The sequence below is a fragment of the Gopherus evgoodei genome, chromosome 8, assembly GCF_007399415.2.
Source record: "Gopherus evgoodei ecotype Sinaloan lineage chromosome 8, rGopEvg1_v1.p, whole genome shotgun sequence".
In the NCBI taxonomy this organism is placed as follows: Eukaryota; Metazoa; Chordata; order Testudines; family Testudinidae; genus Gopherus; species Gopherus evgoodei.
In genome coordinates, this window is record NC_044329.1 from 31,483,925 (window position 1) to 31,508,625 (window position 24,701).

The following is a 24,701-nucleotide window of genomic DNA, read 5'->3' on the forward strand; positions in this document are numbered from 1 at the left end:
CTAGTTTCCATTTTTTATATGACGCCTTTTTATTTTGTAGGTCACGCAAGATCTCGTGGTTAAGCCAAAGTGGTCTTTTGCCACATTTTTTATCTTTCCTAACCATCGGAATAGCTTTCTTTTGGGCCCTTAATAGCGTCCCTTTGAAAAACTGCCAACTCTCCTCAGTTGTTTTTCCCCTCAGTCTTGATTCCCATGGGACCTTACCTATCAGCTCTCTGAGCTTACCAAAATCTGCCTTCCTGAAATCCATTTTCTCTATTCTGCTGTACTCCCTTTTATCCTTCCTTAGAATTGCAAATTCTATGATTTCATGATCACTTTCACCCAAGCTTCCTTCTACTTTCAAATTCTCAATAAGTTCCTCCCTATTTGTTAAAATCAAGTCTAGAACAGCTTCCCCCCTAGTAGCTTTTTCAACTTTCTGAAATAAAAAGTTGTCTGCAATGCAGTCCAGGAACTTATTGGATAGTCTGTGCCCCGCGGTGTTATTTTCCCAACATATATCTGGATAGTTGAAGTCCCCCATCACCACCAAATCTTGGGCTTTGGATGATTTTGTTAGTTGTTTGAAAAAAGCCTCATCCACCTCTTCCACCTGATTAGGTGGCCTGTAGCAGACTCCCAGCACGACATCACCCATGTTTTTTACCCCTTTTAGCCTAACCCAGAGACTCTCAACACTTCCGTCTCCTATGTCCAACTCCACCTCAGTCCAAATGTGTACATTTTTAATATATAAGGCAACACCTTCTCCCTTTTTCCCCTGTCTATCCTTCCTGAGCAAACTATACCCATCCACACCAACATTCCAGTTGTGTGCATTATCCCACCAAGTTTCAGTAATGCCAACAATGTCATAGTTGTATTTATTTATTAGCACTTCCAGTTCTTCCTGCTTATTACCCATACTTCTTGCATTTGTATATAGGCATCTAAGATACTGGTTTGATCTTGCCTCCCAGCTTTGCCCTGACCCTCCTTCCTCTCTGCCATTATAGCCCGTGCTCCCTCCTGTTTCCAACCTATCTCCCAGGTCTTGTTCCCCACTTACCTGTGGGGTTTGCTCACCTGTCCACGTCGAACCTAGTTTAAAGCCCTCCTTACTAGGTTAGCCAGTCTGTGTGCAAATAAGGCCTTTCCCCTCTTCGAAAGGTGAACGCCATCTGTGCCTAGCAGTCCTTCCTCGAATAGCATCCCATGGTCAAGGAAGCCAAAGCTCTCCTGGCGACACCATCTTCGCAGCCAGGCATTCACCTCCACAATGCATCTGTCTCTGCCTGGGCCCCTATCTTCGACAGGAAGAATCGAAGAGAATACCACCTGCGCTCCAAACTCCTTAACCCGTACTCCCAGAGCCCTGTAGTCACTCTTGATCTGCTCAGTGTCACACCTCGCAGTATCATTTGTGCCCACATGGATGAGTAGCATGGGGTAGTAGTCAGAAGGCCGGATAATCATCGACAATGCCTCTGTAACATCTCGGATATGGGCCCCTGGCAGGCAGCATACCTCCCGGGATGAACAGTCAGGGCGACAGATGGGTGTCTCCGTCCCCCTCAGCAGAGAGTCTCCAACCACCACTACCCTACGTTTCTTATTATCAGTGGTGGCAGCAGACCTCCCAGCCTTAGGGGTACGAGGCTTCACCTCCTTAACTGTTGGGGGTGATTCCTTCTCTCCTGTATCAAGAAGAGCATAATGGTTATCTTTTACCACAGCAGGAGGGTTTGCAGCAGGGGTGGAGCACTGCCTGCTGCTAGAAGTAACCAGCTGGCTGTGTCCACCCTGAGCCTCCTCCTCCACTGGTGTATCAGATACACCCTGAGGCATCTCCTCCTCCACTGGTGTGTCGGTAGTCCTGTGAACTGGGACAGCTATGTCAGCTGTCTCCACATGGATACTGTCCAGGAATTGCTCATGGATATGGATGTTCCTCAGCCTAGCCACCTCCTCCTGTAGCTCTCCCACCTGCTGCCTGAGAGATTTCACCAGTAGGCACCTTTCACATTGGATGCCATCCCCAGCCTGGATATCAGTAAGTGGAAATTGCAAATTACAGTCTTTGCAAGCCCACACCAGAATCTGGGTAAAAGCATCCATGCTTTGGTGCTCTGTCTGGCTACAGGCGCAGGTGGAGGAGACAGAAGCAGTGCTGGCACAGGTGTGTGGGTCCTCCTCACCATTGTAAGCCTCCCTCTGTCAAACTCTCTCAAATTCCCGTCTGCAACTCCCTGTCCACTCTGCTCCCACAGATGCTGTATGTGCTCCTCCTTCACCTGGAGAACTCCCTTGCAAAACTCCCTGTTAGCAGCTCCTGTTCGCTAAGCTCCCTGGTCGCTTGTGCGCAGCTTTATAAAGATGAGGTTATGTTCAGATTTTCAGATTAAATAGAGATTCTTCAGCTTCTAGTAATAGCTTTAAAGTACTTTGCATTTTTTATTTAGTTGATAAACAAAGTGTTGCCTATAAATAGGGAAATATTTTTGTTCCTCTCAGCCCCTGTGTTCCAGTTTCTGTCAAAGACACAGTCTGAAATCTATCTTTAGGAGAATTATAGAGTTTCAGGCTAGTCCCTGGTGTTGCATGCAGTTATTTGCAGATCCAGTTTAGGCCATTTAGGATAGACATCTCAGTGTCTGATGTGCAGACTCAATCGTGCTTAAATATCTATACATTATTCTTTATAATAAAGAAACCACTTGTTAACTTCACAGGCCAAATGTTGGAAAGAAGGAGCAAAAGGTGCATTGTTACAGAGGTCTCAACATATGATTATCATTTGATTATGTGTTTAGAATATTTATGTCTTGCTTAGAGAGGGCTACTAACATTTAGGACCTAAATCCTGCAGTTGAAGAGGTCCCCAGACAGAGCACACAGCAGTGGGGAAGAAAAGGGCCTTGTGTGGTAGATGTGAATCCCTTGCCTGTTCTACAACACTTTGCCACTCAAAGTTCAGGAGCAACATAGATGAGACCAATAGATCCAATGGTGTGTGTATCCACCAGACACAGCCACTGCAAATTGGGGATGCAACAGCAGCTGGAGCTACTGAAGCTTCAAGATGGCAGAAGTAGCTGAGGAATGACTTCATTATCACTTTACAGACTAAGGGATGTGTATGACTCTCTGTGCCTTGTGGGAACACCCAGCACCTCCATGTTCATTCTTGTAAAATGATTGTGTGGTATCCAATGCAAAGTTTGTCGTGCCGGGTGTCTTCAGAAGGCTCATGATGCACTGAGAATTGCTGTTATAGTGTTATAGGTTACAATTTCATGTATATAGTTATGAGGCTGAAAATGTGTCTTTATGGCTTGAAACAAGCCCAGGCAAAAACTCTCCAAGAGCAGAGAGGCAGTTCACACCTCATCAGGGCATGTATGGGACAAACCCAGCCCACCCTCACAGGAACAAAGGATGCTGTCCTAGGCAGCAACAAAAGGATCTGTTGAACTCTCGAGTGAGTCATCCTTTGGTCAGTTTGAAACTGACTCTGAAGGAGGGTGGAAAGCCAAGAGGGAAGAAAGGACATGATAAAAGAGAGAGACTTTTCCATGCTCTTCCTCTCTGCCACCTCAATCTACAGAGATCACCACCAAGTGACTGAAGTGCTGATCAAATGGGAGAGCCCTGCTGAAGGGCAACCTGACAGCATGTGGTGAGAAACATCTAAATTTGTAAGGTCACTGAAAGTGTTAAGATCAGCTTAGAATGCGTTTTTCTTTTATTTCATTTGACTAGATCCAACTTGTTATGCTTTGATTTATAATCACTTAAAATTTATCTTTGAAGTTAATAAATCTGTTTGTTTATTCTACCAGAAGCAATGCGTTTGGTTTGAAGCATGTCAGAGACTCCTCTTGGGATAACAAACCTAGTACATATCAATTTATTTTGTTAAATTGATGAACTCATATAAGCTTGCAGCGTCCAGCGGGCATAACTGGGCACTGCAAGGTGGAGGTTTCTAGGGTTGTGTCTGGGGCTGGAGATATTGGCTAGTGTCATTCAGTTGCACAATCCAAGGAGCAGCTTACATGCCAGAGGCTGTGCGTGAACAGCCCAGGAGATGGGGTTCTCACAGCAGAGCAAGGTATGGCTGGCTCCCAGAGTCAAGGATTGGAGTGACCTAGCAGATCACTTGTCCACATAATACCAGAGAGGAATGTCAGAGCATGATTCTTCCCTTTTTATCATCTGAGTTAAGCTCAGCTATTTGGCTTGATGGAAAGGAAAGATTTGGGCCTTGATGAAGATCACCCACAGGCCTGTAGACCTAAGTTGTTGATATGAATGGTAATGTAGAAGTGGTGTCTTCCAGGGAATGGGAGAAAAATTCTGGAAATATATATTGTCAGTGAGTAGAGTCTTAATTAGCCATCCTACACCAAAACCATTAAATACTGTCAGGAGCATGTTTCATAGCTCTCAGATATCTATGAAGAAGTTATTATACATAAACACCTCCTAGAACAGTTTGTGGATCTGAGTGATAAAAATCAGTGGAATCTCCAAAGAATTTAAGTCTGAGGGGGAAGATAATAAGGAAAAATCATTTCAATTAAATGAGAATCCTGCTTCGAAAATTGAGATGCTGCCCTTTGAGCATTCTCAATCTTGAACGCAGACTTGGCTACTACTGACCCAGGTTCTGAGAAGAGAAGAGGTGCAGTGAGCTGTCAGGGAGACAGAGTAACATGAGTTATGGTAGGGTACGTCTTTCTTTTGAAATTATTTCTGAATTCAGCTAGTAAGAAGTGCATTTTGAGCACTCTCTAAGTCTCTGTATCTTCTCTCTACTGTTAGTTAAAATAAAACTCTTTTTTTTCTTTTGTCTGGAGTGAATTTGACTTTCTCTTCACTGAGACTTAAGGTCAGTCCATTAGTCCACACTACACGTAATGCAATATGCTGATAACAATAATTAAAACAATACTTGCCTCTACTATCAGATTTGAGGATCTCAAAGCACCCTACAAGCATAACTTTAGCTTCAAATGAACCCCATTGGTATAGTTAACTAATATCTCCTTTTCTACAAAAGGAGAAACTGAGGCATTAGACATTTTTAGTTGCCATAGTTCACACAGCAACACAGTGACAGAGCCAGACATAGAGGTCAAGTCTCCTCACTGAGAGCCAATAACAGAGATACCCTCAAGGCAAAGTACAAATGTATGAGAAGTATTTCAAACTTGACAGCATGAAGATATTGCATATTTCCTGCAGATGTGTTACTCCAATGTACCAGATGAAAATGGCCCTGAGTGTGAAAGGGGTGCCCTACAAAAGGAGACTGATGAAGAATAGTCAGAATGTACGGTATAAGACCTTGTAACTATGTTAATATAATCAGGTAGTTTTAATTAGTTAATAAGTACCTCACAAACTATTTCTAGTGTATCTTTCAGACACTTTCCTTGTGTTTTCCTTTACATCCCTAGCCCTTCTTAAGCACTGTTAAACATAATTGATAAAAAGAAAACAAGCATCAGCCAACAGTCTTGTCGAGTGTTTTTAAGTAGATTAGTTTGATGGCTATCTTGGTTAGTTAATTAAGTTAGACAGCATGACAATTTCAGTAATTTGCCTATATGCAGTTTATTAATTTTGAGATTATGAACTCTCTGAATGTTTCATCCCCTATTTTCTTTATTGTATTCTTGCCTCCTACTCCTTGTGCTGAGGAGACAGGGAGAGGCTCTTGAGCACTGTCTCTGAATAGGTGGTCCTTAAAGACCATCAACATCTGAATAGATCTTGCCTGAACTGAACAATGGGTTGGCTATAGCCTAGGTGAAACAAGAGTTCTTCAATTTGGCTGCAGAGTGCTAGGTTTTTAAGGAGTCAAAAAATACCCCAAAGGGAACAAAGATTTGGAGGTATCAGAGCAGTTGTTTAAAAACACAAACATTAAGAAGTTAGGGAGGGACTCAGAGGGACTCAAAAGGGCAGATGTCCTGACTTGAAGGAAACTTTTTTAACTGCTGGAGCTGAAGGGTACTGACTGCAGGGACACCCTTTATTCAGAGAAGCCCTGAGATGGAATAGAGGGGGTGCAGAACCCTGAAAGAACACTTATCTGTATCTCAAAGAATGCTCAACAATGGTGAGGAAACTGGGGCAGGGAATGATGTAGCTGATGTTCATTGTTTTACTTAGATCTGTTTATCTCTGTTTAAAATAAGCAGTGGTGTTTCAGACATCCTTGTGCAAAGGCTGTTTGATTGCTTCATATGTCATGTGTCCCTGTTGAAGTAAACTATAAACTAGAGTGCCCCACAAACTTGGCTGTCTGGGGCAGGTTTGCTTGAGCTACTGTCAAGGCATGAAGGGGTTCAGCACTGGTCTTGGGTCCTAAGGCAGCTGGGCTGCAGAGTCCCACTTCCAGAAAGGGTACTAAACAGAGAGTCTGTGCCAGGAAGTGTGCCAGACAGGCTGCCAACAGAAGTTAAAAGGGACATGGGCCCAGCATGTGGATCCTACACTGTTGAGTGTTTCAAAGAGAGTTCTTGACCAGCATGCCTGTGACAGCTAGGTTAGCTAGATGATGTGAAAGGGAAAGGGAATTGTAATAATTCAGACTGCACCGTCCCTGCAAATCCTAAAGAATCATAATGCACTGGACTCCAGTAGGATGCCCAGAATACAGACCTCCTACTCTCAAGCCCTTTGCCTTGGGAAAGGATGGAATGGCCATCAACTCCTAGAGAGAGGGGTTCTGGCCAGTCAAGTTCAACCCTAATTGTCATAAACAGATAGCTAAGGGTTAATGTTCTTTTACCTGGAAAGGAGTAACCTGAAACACCTGACCATAGGACCAATCAGGAAACAAGACTTTTTCAAATCTGGGTGGAGGGAAGTTTGTGTGTGAGTCCTTTGTTCTTGTGCCTGTCCCTCTCGGCTATGAGAAGGATTTTTCTGTCTCCTGCTTTCTAATCTTCTGTTTCCCAGTTGTAAGTACAAAAAGGACAGTGGTTTATATGTTTTTTTTTTATTTACATGTGTATAGTTGCTGGAATGTGTTAAATTGTATTCTTTGTGGATAAGGCTGTTTATTCATTTTTTTCTTTTAAGCAAATGACCCTGTATTTGTCACCTTAATACAGAGAGACCATTTTTATGTATTTTTCTTTCTTTTTACACAAAGCTTTCTTTTTAAGACCTGTTGGAGTTTTTCTTTAGTGGGGAACTCCATGGAATTGAGTCTGTAGCTCACCAGGGAATTGGTGGGAGGAAGAAGTCAGGGGGATATCTGTGTGTGTTAGATTTACTAGCCTGACTTTGCATTCCCTCTGGGTGAAGGAGGGGTAGGGGGAGGGGGAGCTTGGCTCTCTCTCTCGGTACTTGTGTTTTCCAGGACTGGAAATAGGGAGGGTGGAGTCCCTCTGTTTAGATTCACGGAGCTTGCTTCTGTATATCTCTCCAGGAACCCAGGGAAGGAACACCTGGAGGGGGGAAGGGAAATGGTTTATTCCCCTTTGTTGTGAGACTCAAGGAATTTGGGTCTTGGAGTCCCCAGGGAAGGTTGTTGGGGGGACCAGAGTGCCCCAAAACACTCTAATTTTTTGGGTGGTGGCAGCTTTACCAGGTCCAAGCTGGTAACTAAGCTTGGAGGTTTTCATGCTAACACCCATATTTTGGACGCTAAGGTCCAAATCTGGGAATATGTTATGACACTAATAATAAAGACCACAGTCTTTGTACAATAAATGTACCCTGAAAATGCATTTCTGTTGTTCTGAGGAAATTGTCTGCCTACAATTCTTAACTAGGGCTGCCAACAGCCCATCTTGGAGTGATCTGGTGCTTACCCCAAGTCTTGGGCACCTGCCCTTCAGCCCTGTGGTCCTGCAAGATGGTTTCTGCAGGTTGCTCCACAGCAAAACAATCCATAATAGCTTGGATGGTGGTCTAGGGAGTGGGAAATCTTTCCTGACCTCAAACACAGTGATTATAATTCCCTTTCTGTGTGCAAGAGAAATCGGATCTGTCTCATCACGAGGTCCTGAAACAATAGCTACATAAAACTGGAAGAACAACACTGCTTTTAACACAAATGACTAGGTACCGTCAAACCCCAATGTCAGGCAGTGAACCCTGTAGGGTGTCAGCAATGGAGTAAGAATCACCCCTGCTCCCACTGGGGGCCTTGGAATCCATCTCACTTCAGGGAACTATGCAAGTCCCTGCCCTTATGTGATTCCTGTTGGCAAACAGCAGGGTCTGTCAGGTCATCAAGAAATCAGTATCCCTACCCTTATAGAGAAACAAAGTGAAGTGAGAAGAAGAGAGGTGTAGGGTGAGACCCCTAAGTCAGCCCTTGCATCATACTGAGGGGCATATTAAATTCATTCCTTGACGAGGAGGGATTCACGTCTACCAGAACTAAGGCACTGTTAGTGTCAAATAAAGACACTGTTCCCATAATACTTTTAAAGTACTGAATGTTACCTGAAACCCAAACGTCGCTGCATGACATCACTAAACTGACCGAAAACTAGGTGTAAACTAAAGTCAAATAGATGATTTTATTTTCAAATTCCAAGTTGAATGAAGTGCATAAAATAAACAAACATCATAAATATTGAGAGGTACAGTTGACTGACTTTTTAATTTGAAGGTTTAATAGGTAGAGAAGTTTGTTTTCCAAATATGACTTTTAACCTGGCATTTCCTTTTAAGAAAGCATTGTACTAGGAAAAGGTGCTACGTTCCTAGCTCTTTGAGTTATGACCTGGTGTGCAATAATAGATTCTGACCTTTGTGTTTCTTGCAAAAAATAAACTGTATTAAGTCAATTTAGAGTGTGTATTACAATCTACCTGCAGAAGGAAACATGAGATTCTGTAGGAAAATCAACAAGCTATACACTGTATATTTTAATTCGGAAAATATACCTTATATTCCTAATGAGCTAACCACCTGTATAATCACAAAAGGTTTGAGTATTTCTGGCTGACAGATCAATGAAAGGAAAGCAATAACATTTCTGTAAACAAAGCATAGATGTCATATAGAAGGTAAATTGTGTATGAAAGATTTATTATACTGTGTGTTTGCTACAGTTCACTGTAATGTTCAGCAGAACAAAGAAATAACATTGCCAATTTTTTATATTGAAAACATAATTGAGGAACCTTCTGACAGTCAAATAATGAATGAAACACTTTCACAAAGTATAGTATATTTTAAATGATGTGCTATTCCAAGGAATGACGCTTGTGGTATTTTGTGGATGTGTGACTTCTGCTACTTCTAGTTTTATCATTCTTTAAAAAAAATGAGCATTCAATTGCTATCAGACATGATAAGGATATCATTCCAAAGATTACATCTGTAAATGTATTCCATTGTTTTTCTCTTTTTAGAGTGTTTTTGAGAGCGATCAACAAATTTGCTGAAACCATGAACCAAAAATTTCTGGAAAATATGGATTTTGAAGTACAGGTATGTACTTAACTAATGTTTTTGTGGAGCAAGATTTCCTTAAATAGTGGTTTTCCTTTGAGGAGTGATTATGTACAAATAGCACCTAAATGTGCTTTCTGTATGTAGTCATTGTCACATCTGTTTGGTTTAGTAACTAAATACACATTCATTATATTTTACTTGTGTTACCTGTGCTGAACTGACACAGTTAGGAGAGAGCTGACTGGATTCTGTTCCTTCCTGCAGTGTCAATGGAATTGGTTAATACATTCCACTGAGCTGCAATTGTGGAAACCTATAAAAGGAAAGAGGACTTCACATATGTGTACTTAGGGACATAGTTCAAAAGGAGATGTAACTAAGGGCATAATCTGAAGTGATGTTGCATGGATATAAGGGATGGATCCTGCTCATTCATATCAACAGCAAAATACCTATTGACTTCAATGGTGCAGGCTTAGGCCTCCAGTGAGGAAATAATTTTATCTGAAAATGTTATTGGTTATGATGCATGGGAAGTAAATATAATTCCCAGCATGACTCTCAGATCCCAGTCTGAGTTTTCAGGAGTGGTAGTTAGAACATATTTGTTCATAAGAACTGAACATATTTGATGTGGAAATCATTGAGACATAGTGATCGTGGAATGTTATGGTGCCACTTTAATAGACTTTCAGAGACAAACCACACTTCAAATCTGTTTTGGTTCCTAGACTATTCCAGCAATAGACATTTATTTTTAATCTTTATTCTTAGACAAACCTGATTTTTATTTCTTTTGTTTGGTTTCCAGCACTGTACTTTATTCTTTCAGAAGCTATTTTAAATACAGCTTCTTTTAATATCAATTGGTCTATCTAAATTTTTATATTTCACTCATTCATTTTAGTATTTAAGCACCTTTGCTTTAGTGCTGTAATGGTGATGAAGAAATATTAACGTAATTATTATTTTTATGGCTGGTGACTTTATGCAAAGTACTGTTCTGTATACTACTTTTTGCTTTCTGTAGGGGCAAATAACAGATTTATGGGGTTCAAAATTAACATTAAAGTATAATAAGTCAGCCCCATATGCAAATGATGCTGCATAATACAATTTGATTCTTTACATAGACAGAAAATCCCTTACATGTGGAATTGACTACAGCTTTTAAAATGTATTACACTTGCACCTTCTTTGTATTAACCGGAGTTGTAAGTAAATGCCAATGTGCAGAAATTGAACATAGTTATAATGCTGCAGCATGCTCCTTGACTGATTGGCAGCATAATATGGGTTTCAGAGAAACTTCCATGCTCTTTCCTCACTGTTTACAGGTGTCATAACTATGAAGGGAAGGGTAACAGCCCTCCTGTGTACAATACTATAAAATCCCTCCTGGTCAGAGACACCAAAATACTTTTACCTGTAAAGGGTTAAGAAGCTCAAGTAAACCTGGCTGACACCTGACCCAAAGGACCGATAAGGGGACAAGATACTTTCAAATCTTGGTCGGGGGAAGGCTTGTGTTTGTGCTCTTTGTTTTGGGAGTTGTTCACTCTTGGGACTCAGAGGGACCAGACATCAATCCAGGCTCTCCAAATCTTTCTGAACCAGTCTCTCATATTTCAGCCAGGCAAGGCTTGTTAGATTTATCTTTGTTTTCTCACCTTGTAAATGTTCCTGTTTGCTGAGAGGATTCACCTCTGTTTTCTGAACTGTGAACCTAACGATAGAGGGGGTTCCTCTGGGCTCTTTGAATCTGATTACCCTGTAAAGTTATTTTCCATACTGATTTTACAGAGATGATTTTTTTACCTTTCTTTCTTTAATTAAAAGCCTTCTTTTTTAAGAATCTGATTGATTTTTCCTTGTTTTAAGATCCAAGGAGGTTGGATCTGGACTCACCAGGAATTGGTGGGGGAAAAGGAGCGGGAATGGTTAATTTCTCCTTGTTTTAAGATCCAAGGGTTTGGATCAGTGTTCATCAGGGAATTGGTGGAGGGAGATATTCTGGGGGGAGGTAGACAAAGTTTCCCAAATATCTCTTAAATGATTTGGGTGGTGGCAGCCAAACCAGAGCTAAGCTGGTAATTAAGCTTAGAGGTTCTCATGCAGGTTCCCACATCTGTACTCTAAAGTTAAAAGAGTGGGGAAGGAATCTTGACAACAGGGCAGTGCATTTGAAACTTGCTATTAATGTTGCAAGGTTATGTTTCTTGGTCATTCTGGTCTCTAATATTATATATAGGTGCCAGTTCCTGCTTACTAATTTTAGGAGTTCAGTGGAGTGTTCTTCCCTGCTGGAGGAGAAGCCCTCTCAATCACAATTAGCTACTAAGAGGAGAGATATAAGGGTATGAAAGTGCATGAGAGGGGTATAAAAGGGCATGTTAAGGATGAATGAACCTGATCCAGGGTCACTCTCTTGACAGAGCACTGTGTGGAATGAAGGTTCCATGTCTGAATACAATAGGCAAGGACCAGCCCTAGGGTAATTCAAAACAAAGTAAATAGAGCACCAAAGTGGAAGGGACACATCACAGGTTCAGGTCTGGTAAGCCCCTTTGAAAAGTCCTAGAGAATGTAATAAAGAATAACAATTATAATAAAATGTTTGAAATAACTCATACAAATATTTGCTTATTACAGTGATGGCTTTTATGAGCAACTTTAGAGAGATGGAATTCTATAGCAGGAATACAATTCTGTCTTAAATTCTATCACCCTGGCAGTTTTATTCCTATTAAATTTAATAAGGCTTTTCCAGGTGGGAATATCTTTATCTCATTATTTGTTGTGTATCTTTGAAAAGCTCTGGCTTACTACATCTGTGACATTAATACAGTTCCTGACCACTGATATAATAAGAAAAGTGTATTCTTTCCACTAGCCTAAGTGTTTCATTTTGTTAGTGAAAATCCCTCTAGTTTTTCACCCAACGTGAAACCTATGATCTAATCTTCCTAGTGGCACATCAAGATACTACACTAATTTCAGTTTGTAATTGATCATTGCCACATCACCTGATTAATCTGAGGCATATATTTGTTGCTTACTTTGTCAGTTCTTCCTAAAAACAAATAAAATATTTGTGACAGATTGCAGAAGGTATCGGGGGCAGGGGAACTCCCAAAATAAACAGACTATGAAAACTAGAGAACAGAACATCCATCAACATTCTGCTAAACTACACAGTTGCATCTGTCAAATGTGAGAGCACTAAAGTCAAGCCAGTAAAAACCTAGTAATCTAATTTCAGATAAATCCCTTGTGGCAATATTGTACATTCCTGGATGTTTTGAATAGCATTCTGACTGTATACTTCAGGGACCATATTACTCCTGGGGGAAATCTGCACCACTGCGCAATGCAGAATTTCACAGAATTCCCTGTTCCCTCCCACATATTTGGGGCTGCAGAGCTGCTGTCTGCCACCAGGGGCCACTGCAGAACCCAGCTCACAGTGAGCAGAGCGCACAGCCTGGCTGGGCTAGAGGCTGCATGCTCTGCTTGATCCTTATTCTCCCGGGGACAGGAGAGGGCCTGGGATGCCCTGCTCTGGCAAAGGGTGAGGAAGGGCTGCACCACATCACATCACCTGGCAGGACCGTAAAGAAGCTAGGCGGAGTAAAGGCTCTGAGGGTGCTGGTGTCTGGGCCAGGGGATGCCTCGTGGCTGGGATCTGGGAGGGAGAGGAGTGGTGGTGTCTGAGCCAAGGGGTGCCGTATGGCTGGGCTCTGGGGGGCCCCACACAGCCCACCCAACATCCCCCAACTGGAACTGGGTTGTCATAGAGGTTTCTTTGGGTACATCCACACTACTTGCTGGATCGGAGGGTAGCAATCAATCTATCGGGATCAATGTATCGCGTCTCGTCTAGACGCGATAAATTGACCCCTGAATGCACTCCGGTCAACTCCGGAACTCCACCAGGGCAAGAGGCGGAAGCGGAGTCGACAGGGGAGCTGCGGCAGTCGATCTCTCGCTGTGAGGAAGGGAAGTAAATCGAAATAAGATACATCAACTTCAGCATATCTTACATTGACACCCTCCTCCCCAGTGTAGAGCAGGCCTAAAACTCTCTGCTCCTGGGGGAATATTTTTTTGCTGTTGTCTGTATTGTTGACATACCTGTTGATAGGAATTTTGAAATAAATTACTCAAATAATTGAAACTGGAGTGATTATATTGTATTATTCTGACCAATCAAATATGCAGAATTTTAAAATATTATTCTCAGAATGTTTTGTTTGTTTGTTTTTTGGTGCAGAATCCCCCAGGAGTACCATATTAGGACTTGTTTCTTCTCTGATTACTTATCATATACCTGGAGGCTTTGTATAGATTAAACAGAATTATGGTAAATAGTACTTTGATTCTTTTGAATATCCTGGACATCAGTATTGGCACAAGTTGCTTAGAAGTGGAAACTTGAAAATTACACAATTTATTTTTGTTGACAAAGAATATAAGCCTTATAGGAGATTTAATAGCACTCCACTACATACTGTGTGTAAAAACTATGTTTTTACTGGAGCTGACTGAATAATGGGAAAAAAAATCATCTCTAACATATTCATGATTCACTATTATTCATGGGATCTTTTGTTAATTGTGTGTGAATATTGAGATGATTACTTAGTATCCATGAAAATGTTCGGGGGTCCTGAAAGTTTCACTACTTTCTACAGTTTTTGTCATTCATTGTTCAGATCTGCAATTTTAAAATTTTGTTATGCAATCAGGGATCAGAATCAATTTTTTGTGACCAATCACATGCCAAAATAATTAATTGTAAATATTTGAAGTGAACAATTCCTGACCAACAACTGGTGCGAACTGTTCACTGAATTATTGCAAATACTGTATATATTTGCATCATTGGGACTGGTTTATATACAACATACAAATCTTAAAAAAGGTAACATTGTTGAGTATTTTGTGACTAGCATTTTTAGCATTTCCATTCTATTATTTTTCCAGGATAAGTCATAAATGGTTAAAGTGAGGAACATATTTTACCCAGTGATTAAACTACTGCAGTCTTTTTCTTTGCTTTCTTCCCATTCTTGAGAGTTACCAAGATACTGTAAACAGAAGAACTTTCTACTTAAGTTTTTCTTTAAGTGAATTTAAAGCTTGTGGAAATGTGCCAATCTGACATTCGAGCTTCACAAGTTCACTGCTCGTACACACAGCACACACAACACAGGTACTCAAACTCTCCTGCTCTGCCTCGCCCAATGTGCCTAATCTCTGATCTAGAGAAATCACTTTAAATGGGGGCAAGAGGTTACATCTGTTTCCGTTTAATCTTTGACCTCTCTAATGAAACTACTACTAAGGAAATTAATTTTGGTGGTGCTTTTGTGGTGGGAGGTTCTTGTTTTTTTGAGCCCATTATACCTGCTTGAATTGTCCATGAACAGAACTCGCATCACAGTAAGGATATGGTTTGTTAAAGTAGGTCTCAGCATCAATAGAGGAATCTGGCCACACACATGAAAAAGAAGCAAGCTTCTCTATTTTGGGGAATGGTATGTACACAAAACTCTGACACTTTCCTATCTTGGTATAACATATTTTAGAAGATCCCTCTGCAGCTGTCATTGTTTTTAGATTTAATCTTTGGAGTATTTCCTAGATTTTTTTTTATTGTTTATTCAGCTAATAGTTTGTTCATTGTGTTCTGGTTTCAGTGCTGCATATTTTTGCTTAATTAATCATAACACAGCATCTGTTTTACAATGAAAAAACTCGGATTTTTACTTTAAAACTTCCTGTCATTAGTCATTCATTAGATAGTTGTGCTTTGTGCTGTTTAATACACAACACTGACAAAAAAACTAAAGCTAAAAATTATTCCCTTCCCACCATCTAGTATCTTTTATCTGAATGCATCAGTGTCTGGCTTAACTTTTGTAATTCTTGTTGTAATTTAGGTAAATATTGTATGAATTTTACCGATGAATAAACTCTGCCCCTAGGTAACTCTGCACTTCCCCCTTCACCATGTGGCCCTGCACCTCCCTTCTCCCTATGGAACTATGCCTCCACTCCTATTCAGACCCTGCCCCAGTCTCTCCTCCCCCACTTGCCCTTATGAGTCCCTGTCTGACACTCTCCCAGCACCTCACACTGTCTGTCTCTCCATAGCCCCTGTCTGACACCCCCCTCAACACCCCCACACTATCTGTCTCTCCATAGCCCCTGTCTCCTGACTTGGCCTGCTGTGTGAAAGATTCTTCAGGCTCTTTCTCTTCCTCTGGTGGGTAAAAGACAGAACTGCAGCAATTTTTTAGTAGAAGCTTTTTCTTCACAAAAACATTAAAACTATGCATGGCTCATTAATTATGCCTGGAGCAGAATTCCCCCCATTTCTCTATGAAAACACAGGAGGGAAGGGAATATTTTGCAGTAAACAGGGAATTAAACAAAACTCAATAATGGGAAATACATAGATATTACTTTTAAAATTTACTTTAACATTTTTCTGGCTTTTTAAACAAAGAGAGTTTGAGTAAAATAAAATTTGGGTGTTACTAAATTAGGGGCGGGTGATACTATACAGTAGCAACACACTTCTGCATCAAAAAAGTGAATGCATTTACTGTATATATATATATGTATATATATAAAGGAAGTCATAAAGTCTGCTAAAAATGTTGCGGATAGATAATGTTCCTTGTGCAGTATTTTGGGAGGGGAATGGAAGAGGTTTGTAAATAGCATAACTTTTGGTATTTATAAACCAGTCAGCCACAGATTGATGGCATTATGAGTAACTTTGGATAGTACTTTCAGTACCTTTGACCTTCCCTCCCACCCCAACCAGGGGCGGCTCCAGGCCCCAGCACGCCAAGCGCATGCTTGGGGCGGCAAGCCGTGGGGGGCACTCTGCCGGCGCTGCGAGGGCGGCAGGCAAGCTGCCTTCGGCGGCTTGCCTGCGGAGGGTCCGCTGGTCCCGCGGCTTCAGCGAACCTCCCACAGGCACGCCTGCGGGAAGTCCGCCGAAGCCGCAGGACCAGCGGACCCTCCGCAGGCAAGCCACTGAAGGCAGCCTGCCTGCCGTGCTTGGGGCGGCAAAATGCCTAGAGCCGCCCTTGACCCCAACACAACCCAGCTCTTCCTCGAATGCACTCACTTAAGGTTTCAGGCTTCATAGCCATCACCTCTCTCAGGTGGAGACCTGCATCTCCCTCCCTCCAGACCAGGAGTTGAGCCTTTCAGTCACTCTGCTCCTCAGTGTGATTTTCCTAGCAGGTCTGACCGAGGCCCAGCACCTGTGGTTAACCTTCTGCCAGGGACTGCAATAGTGTATATCAGTTACCAACCAGCCTTCATAAAGCCAAATACATTTATTCTTAGGGCAAAAGCATTAGCGAGAAAACATATATTTAATAAAGTTCCTACATACTTATTAATAGCTTACCAGGGATCACTGCCAGTTGCAGCATAGGAGGTAGGTGTCAATCTTTCAAACCTTTCAACTGGGTTTAATCTCCTGGTTACCAGTTCATATTGGGTTTCAGATCAAAAACCAGAGCCACCTTGGGACAGTCCAGCCATTTCTTTACACGGGTTGGGGCCTTAGACCTCTGCCTTCCTGTAACAGATCAATTGCCCTTTCAGAAAGGTGTGTGTGTGTGTGTTAGTGCATAACTAGTGTTACAGGATTTGCATTAATCACCCCCTGATGTTATGCCAGATTCCACAGGAAACCCATCCTAGGAACACACAAATACACATCACCTGTATTGATACAAAAGGCCGTGGCCTATCTCAACATAATGGCTTTCAGAGGTTTTCATGCTCTGAGCATAATGTAGAATATGATCCCGAAAGATGCAGCATATGATTGTAATATGTCACAAGTTCATTTCAGTTAGCAGTTCAAATTATGGCATGATCTTCAGAGATACAGAAAATATTCTGATCTTTATAAATGCTGTTGTTGACATAACATGGTTGATACAATTTTTTTAGCAAGTTGCACTGAGGTGTATTTTATAAATGATGCCCAGCTGTTGCAATGAGTTATGAATAAGTAATAGGATTTGTGCTTCAAGTGCTAACCCACCCCCTTTGAGAGTTTGAGTGGCTGAGTTACATAATGGAAAGACTAAAAAAAAATTAAAAAATACAAGTTAAACCTTCGTGTTTTTGAGAAACAAAATGTATTCCTATTCTGAAAAAAACCCTATCCCTGCTTGTTCAAGGATCAGAGATTTAGTACTCAGTAGCTCCTCTGCAAAGCAGTCTCTTGTTACAGATGTGTGTGTCTTGGCAATTTCTGGTTTCAAAGAGAAAGGGATGAATTAAGTTCCAATTGAAGTATACAGGATTGAACATGTGCAGTGTGAACGATATCCAAATTACATTGAGGATTATTGGGAGCCAGTATAACAGCAGCTAATGTAATATCCTTAAGAGCATTATTAAAATTACCCAGATGGAGTAAGTTCAGTAGAGAAAATAGAAGATTGCATGTGTGTGTGTGAAGACACAAATATGGTACTATATTATTTATAGATATATCTATAAGCTTTTTGCAAATAACATAAGTATCTTATTAAATGCTGTGGGCTTTTTGGAAGGCACTGAAGGAGGAAGATATCTCTGTATGGAGAAAATAAGATTTGTTAGTTCTTCAAAAAAAGAGAGAGAAAAGGGAGAAAGTCCTTGTTGTTTGAAAGCACTGTGCAATAAAGTTGAGAATTTTTCATAGACATGACTATGCGGTAGACCATCTAACCAAACAAAACAACTGGACTGTGAAATAATTGAGCAAACAAAAAAGGCTGTTAAGTCGAGAGTGAAAGCATTGGGGGAGAATTCCACTAGTGAGAAATAGTCCATTAAATGGAGGAAATAAGGTTGCTGGTCTTTGTGAGATTCAAAGGCAGGATTGCATTTTAACTGAAAATATGCATCCACCTGCAAGGCAGGAAATGATACCAAAATCAATAACAATGTATATAATGAAAGATATAAAAGAGAGGGATGCATCTAGCAAACAATGATTAGACTTTTTAAAGTTTAAGATTTAAAATGAAAGGCCATGCAGTCAAAACCAAAAATATTACGCTCTGCAAAGACAAACTTCAATGGGATGCACAGCAGTGATGTGCTGCTTATATTCTATCAAGGGGTTCCCAATTAAATTTCCTCCCTGAGGCTGTAATAAGATCAGTGCCGTGAGTACATGTACTTACAGAGTAGAAGGCTGAGGGATTATGAATCAGTTGTTTTCCCATTTAAACACACACTCATTCGTAACCAAGGACGGAGGCAGCACCACCTCACAAACAAACTTATAACATGTAGCACTTTTCTGGATATATTACCCCTTTGATCTTTAAAAAACAACAACAAAATTGGGACACAGTCAGCACTGAGTGTAAGAATGAGCAACCCTACTGAGTTTTGGGAACTTTGGCCTCTAATTTCAATGCTGTTGCAACCACACCATGCCTGAATTTTGTCCACTGAGTATATTTATGATAGGACATATCACTGAAGTTTTGTGAATTGAAGGGGATTGGTTTTGGCTGGCTGTGGGGTCAGAGATTGAGGGCCCCTTCTCTGGGACTTCTATGAAAATACCTTCAATTTAATACCATTTTTTCTACTCCAAACAGAAAAATAAATGAATACAAATAGATAAATGCTCTGAAGAAGCATTTATGTTTGAGTCCCAGGGATAAGTCATCTGTTATATTGGAGGATCTGTTTAGATCATCTGCCCTCAAAGGCCTTTATAAATTGTTGAGTTAGAGATGGTTTGGAGGAATAACGAATTATGGACAGACCACTTCATCACTAGTCTGTTGGATCGTCACAATCTATTGTCCTTGACTCTGAATACAGTGGCTGCTAAACAGTCTGATGACCAGAAATTGATGAATAGGAGTGAACCTGACCAGATCCCTGTTCTGAATGTAATCAACTGTGACTGAGGTTTTGAAATCTTATACCATAGCTGTGCAGGAGGCACCTATCTTGTTGGTTGATCCATATGAGGAGTTAGAAAGCAATCCTGCCTTGGAAGTGCCCAGTTCTGTTTGTGTGATGAGTTCTCTTCTTAGTTATCTCAGGTTGTTTATATTTGGTATTTTCCAATTATTTTGTGCATAAGGTAGTCAAGAATTAGATAATTGTCTGTGTAGAAGAGACCATGAAGAGACAAATAGACTTTTCTGCTTGAAGTTCTAACATTGTTGGGGAATGGTGTAGTCCATAACATATAAGTTGTATTCAAGAGTACCTTGTCTGGTGAAAGCCAGTGAGAAGGTGTTGGCTCCATTATTTGAATTGAGGGGCAGGATGACAGCTTTTTGGAAAGAAACAAATATTGAGCCTTGGTCCTTCACGTAACATCAGTCAAAGTTCATGGAGTTTTGCATGAATAAGCACTGCAGAATTAAGCCTGGACCCAAATTTGGTTTACACACTATGTATTTGGGACCACTCAGTTGCCATGGAAATACAGGACAGATTTCAATGAGGAAGCATGCAATGTGCATTTTGCAACAGAAGTAACAACACAGCAGAGTTAGAAGAGATGGGGAAGAATAATTGCAAATGGAAAGATGGAGTATATATCTTTATAATGGCCAAGTCTGCTGATTACATAACATTGTCAGCCCCACAGAAAACACGCTATAGAGAAAACAAATTCAACGTGATTATGATTGATTAGGTATTTGAGGGGATCATAAAGTGCAGAGTGGGAGAGAGTGGGGACCAAAAACATTTATCAGATCTGTCTAGAAACCAAACATAGACAACAGGACAAAGATTTTGAATATACATTAATTCTCTTTGTTTAGTATTGCAGTTAAATGGGAAAGCAATGTCTTTATGCACAGAAATATGAGTTTCCGGTAGAAGTCATAGCATTATATAAATCACTATCCCTCTGAGTTTAGGAAAATATATTCATTTTTGATGCTGTGTATTATTTGAGGTACACTAAATACCGGGGGCGGAATCAACAAAGAACAAATCAAGTGATTTGGTTTGAACATGGCAGAGGTATAACAGCTGAGGAGAGGTTACATGGAATTGGTATTTACAAAGGGAGACTAAACGCAGAGTCTTAGAGAATGGTATGATATCATATGAAAGTAACTTGTAGGTTAGATACAGAGATTGATAAACATATGACAGTGTATATCATAACTGTATTTAATATTTTAACTTCTTGCTTGACTCTCCTGCATTTTGAATGTATTCATGAAATTCCTAGTACAGCGACTGTAAGCTTCACTGTATTCAGCATCTATAATTTTCTTCTTTTACCTTTTTTTTTTGGCCTTAGCATAGAGTTCTTTCCTGTGATATGTAACTCCTGTGAATGAAATATAAAAGCATTTTTAAATGCCTGAAAAGGTACTTTAGTATCTTAAAAGAAAAGATGGATTGTATCCAACCTGTATGAAAACAAGCAGTCATGGGCTGGATGAATATTGAAGAAACACATTTCAGGCAGAAATACAAATCATCAAAGAAATTAGAGCTGGAAAACAGCTATTAGCTTAACCAGCTTGTTCTCATTTTCTTCACAAACAGTTGTTGAAATATGGAAGTAGACTGGGTCTTGGGAGATTTGAATTCAAGTCAGAGCTGCCACACTGTCTGTGTGACCTTGGGCAAATCATTTTGATTCTTCCATCCAGTTCACGAGTGTTTGTTTTTATAGTGGTTGGATAAAATCCACTTTTACTTAAGCTCTTAAATGCTATGTGGTCCATACTGTATGTTTGTTTGAACAGATTGCATCCTCAAAACAGATACCATTAGCATTACTTTCTTCAGGGTGACTTGCAGTTTAGCCTGAACCAGTTTAGTGCCAATGTAAATGGCACTAACAGATCAGGGGTTAATCTCTCTTTTTCCTCAGCTCCATTTGTTCCATTTCCTCAGTTTCAAATGAGGATAGTAATATTTCCCTATCATTGATGAGTTGGTCCGGACAGGATATCTTTCAGGATCAGAATGAAAACCCAGTAGTGGTCCAGTGGATCCTGAGATTCCAGGAGATAGCTGGGGTGGCAGCCACCATGGTAAAGCTTGCTGCAACAGTGGTTGGCAGACAACACCTTCTTCTCTTCGATTTTTCCCCCTAAACATACAAGGAGGTATCTGACTCCCTATACAAAACTAGTAACAGGAGAGTCCAAAACTGGATTGGAGATTAAATAATGTCTTGCAGAGCACAGTATTTGCTGTTCATTTTCTTGATACACACAGCCTACAATACTGTGTGCACTGCTTCCCTTTTAAAGCCTGAATTTCACATCATATTTTGGTTGGAAGAGGCAAAGGCTGTGCACATCTCATAAACTTCAGTAAAGACAGATGACTGACAGGCAAGACTGTGTGGAAGTTGAAATATCATTTAGAAATTAATATAATGCCTTGTGTTTCTATTTCCCAACTGATTCCACAGATAGATCTTCCAGTGTTTTCAGAGGTTGCAGGTCTAGCTCTTCTGGCACTGTAATTCTCAAATATTTTCTTTGAATCTTCACTATTGTCTCTTTTAAATACTTTATAACTGTTTTATCAGATCCCTTCATCTCCAAACTGAATATCAGCCAAACAAATAAATGTAATGCAAAGTTATGTTTGCAAGTGTATTCCCTCTCTGGAAACATCACTGCAGCAAAGTTTAACTGCCTCCATCCCTTTTTATCCTTTCACTGGCTTTCTCATGCCTTCCACGTCAGAATTAAGCTCCTTGTCTTCAAGGTCCATTGTACATGCTCAGTCCTCTACTCTCACTTTTCCACTTACCCCTTGACCACTCCAGCCACATGAGCTTAACTTTCCTCTGGCTTTCATGCCTTTCCCCTTATTCCTCTGTATACATGAAACCTTCTTTTTTTGCCTGGTTTGCAGTGGCCCGACATTCTCTTTTGAATTCATCCTTACTAAACTTCCACAAGACCTATTAAACCTTCCCCACCCCACCTCCCATTGAGAGTTTTTTTTCAACCAGCCTCTGAAATATAATTCATAAAACATTAAAACAAAACATCAAAGTTGCTCAGTAAGTCAAAGTCAGGAGATAAAAATATAAGGTCCAGCATTAATATTCATGCATCCATGTTGCACAGACTTATTTGTATTCCCGCTTTTGTGGTAAAATGTGAAGCTTACTGTATTGCCCTCTATGTTGTAAAATGTTAACCCTGAAATATACAAAGTAGCTGAGTTGATGCTCGTGCATGAAGACTAACTGTTGTTTTACCTGAGCTGGTGAATGTGCAATTGTAATATTTCAGTTACACAGTTCTCCAAAAATGATCGAAGAAGAAACCCTGCGGTGGGCTAGCGGGTTGAGAGCGAAGTAGAATTGACCCTCCACGTGCACAAGTTTTGTATTTTAAAAAATATTTATTATAAGAAATCTCCTGGCAGGGGCAACAGAAATAAAGAATGAAGCTACACATACAGAACAATCACAGGCACTTACAGGCCAGCTGTGACTGTTAATGAAATGTCTAATCAGGGCTAATCTTCAGATTTGAAATCCCCTTAACCTTTTACCTTTTGGTCTAGATAGCATAGCCAGGACAGGCTTACTGCATCTGGATCTTTTGCTTTTCAGTTTAATCTTTTCTTACCACAGTGGCCCACTAGCAGCATTAGTTCTAGCCGAGGGAGATAAGATTTAGAACCCCTGCCTTTCTTCACATTTCCAGGTTTTATTATTAAAATTCACATTTCTAACCTTATTTGTATCATACGTTGGTACTATATGATAATAAGAGGACTTTTGTCATCTACTATACACATTACTACAATGCAGTAAACTATTTCTACATATGATAACCCCACCAATATTTTCTTTTTCTGATCTTTAATTGTTATGCATGGGATGAGAAGCCATTTATTAACCTGTGGAATCCACCTAACTTGGCAATAACTGCAAACAGTCTTCAAAACATAAACTTGTAAGTATGTTCTTGTCCTGCTTCTCCTGACAAAGAGTTTCCCAAATTATACCTCAGAGATGAGATTGCTATTTATTAGGTTTACACAAAAACCATGGCCAAATATGGTACATGAGTTAGCCTTTGCTCAGCAGTAATACAGAATAGCAATTTAACTGCAAGTCAAGATAAAGGTCTTATTGGCAGTTCTAGGTAGGGGGATTCATACATTTGCCCTCATTTTGCTATAACCAGTGCTGTCTTTCTTTCACTTCTTAAAATGAATGGCAGTGAAACTTAATTTTTATCTTGGTTTGCTATCCTGATACAGTTGTATTTAACAATATTTTGATTATTCTAAAAACTTTTCCTCCTCTAAACTGGTAAAGGTAAAAATGGGTTGAATCGGTATCTTCGGTTTAAAGTAGTGTCTTTCATACTGAAGAATCTCAAAAGTGGTTCACAGCACCACTGACATGAAGACAGTTCTAGGAGGGGAGAGTGGCACACAGCTTGCACAAGGGCACTGCACAACAGTGGAGGGGAGGAGAAATTTTGACTAAAGACACCAGGACAAATTTGTACCCTTGAGATAAGTGCCATGGAAACTGTCAATTCCCTGGAGATCTAAGAGAATACAGTTTAAGAACTCCTTCACGTTCATAAGGGTTTCATTAATAGAAAACAAACTCATAACTGTCTCACCAAGTAGGTATTTCTAATTTAGCCATCACTGTGATATATAAGCACCAGCTCAGCTGCCAAACATCACTTTATTAAGGGGAGAGTTTCCCTATTTCTTGATGCTTTTAAAATGATCTCCCTTTCCTGAAGTAGAATTGTTCAGTTTTTTCAATGAGATGCTTAAAATCTCATTAAAAAAAAAATCATCTTCATTCTGACTATTAAGGCTTGAGGGTCCTGCAAACTCATTTATTTAATAAAGAATAATAATTTCCCTTTCAAATGCCACTATGGCAAGTGCTTTCAGATGTGTTCAATATGCTGTATTTTGCTGTTGGGTATCAAGAGTTAATTTTGCAAGATTTTGTCCATTTGAGACTTTAATGGATAGAAACTCATTGCTTAGTGTGTTCAGAAAGGGGCAAATCCCGTCCACAGCAGCAGAGATTCCCAAATATAGCTGAATCAATACAGTTCCTCTCCATGGTGGTAGAGGGATTAGGGAGTTAGGGCAGTTGCTGTTCACTCCAGCTCTGTAGAGGATCCTTATGCATTTACATGCAACATGACTTTAGAAGAGGCGTAAGTAATAGGTGAGGTGATCACTTGGCAGTGTCTTGCCTTCCATCAACCTTAAGTCTGATATAGCAA

At 40.4% G+C, this 24,701-nt stretch overlaps 1 protein-coding gene across 1 annotated transcript in view; it reads left to right on the top strand.

The window, feature by feature from the left end:
- Window positions 1-24,701, top strand: part of DOCK2 (dedicator of cytokinesis 2) — a 525,760-nt gene that overhangs the window by 399,013 nt on the left and 102,046 nt on the right. The window contains exon 30 of the mRNA XM_030573060.1: window positions 9,378-9,456. Coding sequence (XP_030428920.1) covers window positions 9,378-9,456 — 79 coding nt within the window. The remainder of the gene's footprint in view (window positions 1-9,377; window positions 9,457-24,701) is intronic.